Genomic DNA, 6,432 nt, shown 5'->3' on the forward strand with positions numbered 1-6,432 from the left:
ATGCAATGATCTTGTTATACATCTGTTAAAATACTTTAGCGAACACTGTGTTAATTATTGTAGTTAGTATTCTATGTAGTAATTTCAGAGAGCTGTATCGTAGCATAAACATGCACAAAGCAGTGATACCATTTTGTGGACCAGTCAAATTAATAAATAAACCACCAATAAAGGTATCACGCTTTTGTGGATTTGGAGTGTTTTGGACTTTAGCTCCCAGAATCCCCAGCCAGTTTGGTCAACAGTCAGGAATCCTGGGAGCTGGAGTCCCAAAACAGGGACCAAAGTTTGGGAGTCAATAGGTTCAAGTGATTCCCAAACTCTGGCCTTTCAGGTGTTTTGGACTTCAGCTCCCAGAATCCCCAGCCAGGAATCCTGGGAGTTGGAGTCCCCCAAAGCAAAGCAAACCCACTTGTAGGCCCAAAGTGTGGATGCCAATGGGTTAAGAGGAGAAGGAGTATCCTAGGAGTGTATGTGGGCGGAATGGCGTCTCCACCCTTTTCCCGTAGAGAGAAGGAGGAGGGCTCGGCTGCTTCCTCCTTCCCTTCTTCCTGTTTTGTGACTAGGGACTGGGATTCAGGCGAGAGGGCCTGGTTCGGCGGCCTTCCTTCCTTCCTTCCTTCCTTCCTTCCTTCCTTCCTCCCTCGCTGGGGCCCGGGGGAGGCGTCGAAGGCCCCGCCGGAGATGCGAGGGCCTCGCGGGCCCAAGGATGGTCCCCAGGGGGCTGCTCCCACTCCTCCTCGCCGCCATGGTCAGTCGGGGAGAGGGCTGAGGGGCTCCACGTCCCTTCCGCACTGGGAGGAGGGAGAATAACAACCCGCTTTGGTTCCGCTTTAACTCCGCTCCATGGCGTGGGATTCTGGGAAATGGAGTTTGGTTGACGCATTGATTCCGCTTTAGGCAGCGCTCCATCATGGCTAACTATCTGAGGGAGTCTTGGAAATATGGTTTGTTCAGGGACCAGAGCTGGCCTTTAATCCGGTTTGATTCCGCTTCAACTGCTCATGGCTCTATGATGTGGAGTTCTGGGAAATGGAGTTTGTTGAGAAACCAGAGCTGGGCTTTAATCCGGTTTGATTCCACTTCAATTCACCATGGCTCTATGATGTGGAATTATGGGAAATGTTCGTTGAGGGACCACAGCAAAGCTTTAATCCAATTTGATTCTGCTTTAGCTTACCATGGCTCCATGGTGTGGAATTCTGGGAAACGGAGTTTGTTCAGAAATTAGAGCTGTTTGAGACTGCTTTAACTGCCCTGGCTCAGTGCTAGGGAATCCTGGGAATTATAGTTTGTGTGGCACCAGAGCTCTCTGACAGAGAAGGCTAAATGTCTCACAAAACTACAGTTCCCAGAATCCCTTAGCATTGACCCAGGGCAGTTAAAGCAGTCTCAAACTGGATTATTATTATTTCTGCAGTGTGTTTCAGACCATAGCTACTATTCTTAAGGAATATTCACTTTCTTCTTCCCTCCTCGGCGTTTATATTTTCTGATCTTCTCAGCTTTTTCAGTTATGCCAGAAGCTTGTCTGGAGAACAAACTAGGATCCATTTTAAGTGTTGGGTTAGAGTTCCCATTGGGTCCAACCAACATGGCCATGGTGAGGGATGATGGGAGTTGTAGTCAAAATGCATTTGGAGAAGCAAGTATTTCTCGCCCCTTGGTCTATTAATTATGGAATATCTAATGATCTGATCGTCTAATTTAGTTATTTCATAGAATCAGATTAAAAGTATCTAATTTAGCCTCTCTGGTTGTGTGTGTCAGCAACTGATGGCCTCAAGACTAGATTCAGGCATCTTAAGGGGCTGCTGTTGTTGTGGTTGGATTCTGACTTTGGAGATCTGGGTTCAAATTCCCACTCAGCCATGGGAACGCACTGGGTGATCTTAAGCAAGCCACACTCTCAGCCTCAAGGGAAGGCAATGGCAAACCTCTGAACCCTCTGATGGGTTTGCCTGAGGGTCGGCTTGAAGACATATACACAAGCACACATTGTGTAGTCCATTGCTTTTCAGGTTGGCGGATGTTGGGGACCAGTACAGTCAGTCGTCCATATCTACAGATTTTTTATCCATGGATTCAAGCATCTGTGTTTTGAAAATAGTTTAGCAAACCTTGATTTTGCCATTTTAGATAAGGGACTCCATTTTACTATGCCATTGTATTGAATGGGACTTGAGCTTCTGTGGATTTTGGTATCCACAGGGGGTCCTGGAACCAAACCCCATCAGATACCAAGAGCCCACTGCAATGTCTTTTCTAATATGTCAGGGATTGATATTATACACTCATCCCTCCATATTTGCAGATTTGATATTTGCGGCTTTGATTACTCACAGATTTGATTAACATGTTCTCTCTAGGAATCTCTAGGTCCTCCTAGATTGCAACTCTGTGGTCAACTTTAACTAAAAGTTGCACTGAAAGACCTAAAGATACCTAGAGAGAACACTCCACTAGGCATTTGTAGCTCCTCCAATGCCATTCTATGGTCAGTGTCTGTCAGACGTTGACCACAGAGTTGCACTGCAGGACCTAGAGATTCCTAGAGAGGTGTCCTCTCAGGTAAAAAATTGGTGTTTTTGTTATTTGCATTTTTTCCATATTCACAGGGGTCTTGTGCCCCTAACCCTAGCTAATATAGAAGGACAAATGTATTTGTGTCCATAGCCACAACATTTTCTTTCTTTCCTTGCAGCCATTGGCTTATGGACTGGCAGCTATCCAAGGGCTGCCATTTAGGGTAGTTGTGATATGACCCTTCAAATGCAAAAGAAGAGAGATAATGGTCACCATCAGTAGGATTACAGTAGGGCAGTAGGCCTGCTAACTCTTTCTCATGGTGGCTTAAAACAGAGGTTGGAAACACTGTTCTTAAAGATCACAGTTTAAAGTTTGGTAAAGCTTAATAGTCTATTATCATGATAATCTTTTTTATTCGTTTTTCTTCCATTTTAAAAAAATATTTTAATGATTTATCCGTTAAACACATTAGAAATACAAACTATGCACTACAGTAAAATACTAATATTCGAGTGTGTGTGCGTGTGTATACACACACACCACCCCCACCCCAGCCTACTCCCAAAACAGACATAATGCAAAAAAAAAACCACACACAAATTGACTTCCCTCTTTTCAAATCCAAGAGTATAAAAACAAAAAATGGTTATTGTGATGATAATTATGGTATAATACTGATATAATAATGCTTAAATATTATTCTCTGTATCCTAACATCCCTCATTACTACGTCTGATCATAAAATATAACAGAGTTCCTGCCTCTGCTCTATGTGGGTTACTCTCAGCCTTTCTATTAAACTTAACTTTGGTCCAAAATGCACTGCAGAAATAATCCAATTTGAGACCACTTTAACTGCCCTGGTTCAGTGCTAGAGAATACTGGGAATTGTAGTTTATTGTGGCACCAGAGTTCTCTGACAGAGAAGGCTCAATGTCTCACAAAACTACAGTTCCTGGAATTCCTAGCTTTGAGCCAGGGCAGTTAAAGTGGTCTCAAACTGGATTATTTCTGCAGTGTGTTTAGGACCTTATGTAACTTTCCCTTTAAAAAAAATCACCCCCTTTTCTTTCCTTTTTCTGTTTCTGAGAGATTAGTTTGATTAGATTAGACCACAACCTCTGAAAGTTTCCCGCTGGAAGATAAGCTCCAGGATGTCGGGGGAAGACAAAACACCCACATCATACTCTATGCTTGGGGAGATCGAGACACTGTGGTCTACAGACAGAAGTGAAAGGTAGCACATGGCCGTGACCAGATCAGGAATCATAGAATCATAAGAGTTGGAAGAGACCACAAGGGCCATCCAGTCCAACCCTATGCTATTTAGGAACTCTCAATCAAAGCACACCTGACAGATGCTCATTCAGCCTCCCTCCGTTTAAAGACCTCCAAGGAGGGAGACTCCACCACTCTCTAAGGAGATCAGCGACAGATGGGTCAGAGCGAGGGGTCAGTAAACACCACAACCCCTCCCTCCCACCCTGGTAGGCACAATAGGGCATGCAGATTTTTGTGCCTGGATGAGGACAGTTGTTGCCTGCGAGACAGATGGTGTGATTGCGCCAGCAGCTGCTTTGCCACTCAGCGCCAGCGTTCCCCTCAGGCAGCCTCAGAGAGCTCTGGCAATGCCCCTTTGCCAAGCAAGAGGAAATCCTCCTTCTTGCCACCATCCTCTGGGTAACAAGGAGGCAGCCTTGCTTCCTTCAGAAAGGGGAACCTTTTGCAGAGACCACCACATGCAAGGAAGGAAGGAAATGGTGGCCACAATGGCCAGCAGAGATAAGGAGGGCAGGAGAAAAGATAGGCAGCCATCCAGCAATGTCAGAGTTGGACAAGGTCAGGACATTAGAGAACTCATTCATCGTATGAGGATGTGGATGAGGATCACATGTATATCTTGTTTCAATCATTTTCAGTGGAGAAGAAGGTGTGTATGTCAACATTATCCCAGTGGATCATTATCACCCATTGCCATTCAATCTCAGGGACACCCCTACTGGGGACAGTTGTCACTCATTCCACTTGTAATGCCACCACTTCAACTGCCCTGGCCACGAATGCACCTATTGTTGACACCTATAAGGTAGCCACTTTGGCACCCCCTTCCACATTTGTGCACTGGTGTCATTTGGAGGGGTTCAGATTGTCAGAAGCATCCTCCAGGAGATGTGTGCTACAAGCGATAGTGCCAAAATAGTCAGTTTGCCGCATTTCACCCAACCAAGGGAATGCGGGGCTGTGGTATGTCCTACATGAGGATGTCTCCACCTCAATCGCTGGAAAAAGGAACATTGGCCTTACCTGTGAGATGTCGTTTTTTTCAACAATGCAGGTGGTGACATCCAGACCCACCCTGAACTGAGGAACAGTTCTTGCTCATCATGAATATTCAATTCCCATGGATAGGCTAGAATGCAAGGGTGTATGATTTTGGATAGCATAAAGCTTATTTTGGGGTACACAAGTATTTAAATACAAGTTGCTTTTGTTGTTGTTGTGTACCTTCAAGTCATTTCTGACTCATGACAACCCTAAGGTGAACCTATCATGGAGTTTTCTTGACATGATTTGTTGAGAAGAAGTTTGCCACCCCTGAGGCTGAAAATGTGTGACTTCCCTGAGGTCACCCAGTGGATTTCATGACTGAACAGGGAATCTCCAGAGTCATAGTCCAACACTCAAACCACTACATCACACTGGCTCTCCTTAAATACATACACACATACATACATTCACAAACACACAGACATATATACATACATATACTGGAATAAGTTGGCAAACTTGACAGTGCCCTGAGTATACAAAAATGCTGAGTCTGAGTAGATTGCGTGGCATGTGATAGGTGATGCTCTTTTGATGTAACATGGCCAGGAGCTTATTTTGGAATTGTCAGGACTTGCAAACACACCTTTCATGCCATAACATATTGGGAAGTTGGTATGATGGTTTATGCAGCAGAAATGGCTACTGCAGGAACTTGGTGTTCTCAGACAGGTGGTGAGATAATGGAGATAGGCACGAATCAAGACTATTCAAGGTCGCACCTGTGAAAAGAATCCAGTGTAACAACACAAAAAGGTGGAACGAGAGGGGCAAATGTGCTCATTAATTATAACAAATGAGAATTGAACCTACCATAAATTTAAAATTGTGCAGAGTTTAATTAGGTAGTATTTAGGTTTGCTGCTTAGTTCTGACAGTGAACATCTCTGGATTGGATCTATAGTTACTGAATAAAGGTTTACTGAGTTTTAACTACTGAATCCTGATTTTCTGAACTTGGTGTAATGCTGGACTTGCAGAAGGTCTCTTCTTTATCATTGTCATCTGATGTCATCATGTGGTGATGTGCCTTTATATACATTGAAAATATTTTTGTTAATTCTGGAAGTGGAGAGTTTTTCACTCATGACAATATACAATATGGAAGAACTAACGCCTAAATTTGGATTTTAGGGCCATGGGAACCTCAGATTCTAATTCAGTTGGATGCGAGAGCTGTGTTTTGAAGTTGCATACAAATAAGGAAGTGGGAGTAGGAAAACAACTTGAATTTTGTTGGTCTTCTTCCCGTTGAAAAATATTGTTGTTTCGTTATATAGAAAGATCTTCTATCACCTTTGAGACTAACTGAAAGAAAGAGGTTGGCAGCATGCGCTTTCGTAAAGGCATCTGAGGAAGTAAGCTGAAGTGAACAAAGCTCATGCTGCTAACTTCTTTCTTTCAAGTCTCAAAGATGTTACAGTGGCTTTCATTCTACTATATTGCAATATAAATGTCCAGAACTTGAAAAAGTTACTGTTTTTGAATACAACTCTTAGAGCCCAGGAGTGAGTATGGCCAGTGGGGTTTTTTTTGGCAGATCAACTCCCAAAGGGTACCATTTCCATGCTCTAA

The 6,432-nt window shown here is 43.7% G+C and overlaps 1 protein-coding gene across 1 annotated transcript in view; it reads left to right on the forward strand.

Moving 5' to 3' along the window:
* The first annotated feature begins 539 nt into the window (after nt 1-539).
* Nucleotides 540-6,432, forward strand: part of LOC121922349 (tumor necrosis factor receptor superfamily member 1A-like) — a 28,831-nt gene continuing 22,938 nt past the window's right edge. The window contains exon 1 of the mRNA XM_042451684.1: nt 540-751. Coding sequence (XP_042307618.1) covers nt 710-751 — 42 coding nt within the window. The 5' untranslated portion in view covers nt 540-709. The remainder of the gene's footprint in view (nt 752-6,432) is intronic.

The sequence above is a fragment of the Sceloporus undulatus genome, chromosome 2 (assembly GCF_019175285.1).
Source record: "Sceloporus undulatus isolate JIND9_A2432 ecotype Alabama chromosome 2, SceUnd_v1.1, whole genome shotgun sequence".
Classification (NCBI taxonomy): domain Eukaryota; kingdom Metazoa; phylum Chordata; class Lepidosauria; order Squamata; family Phrynosomatidae; genus Sceloporus; species Sceloporus undulatus.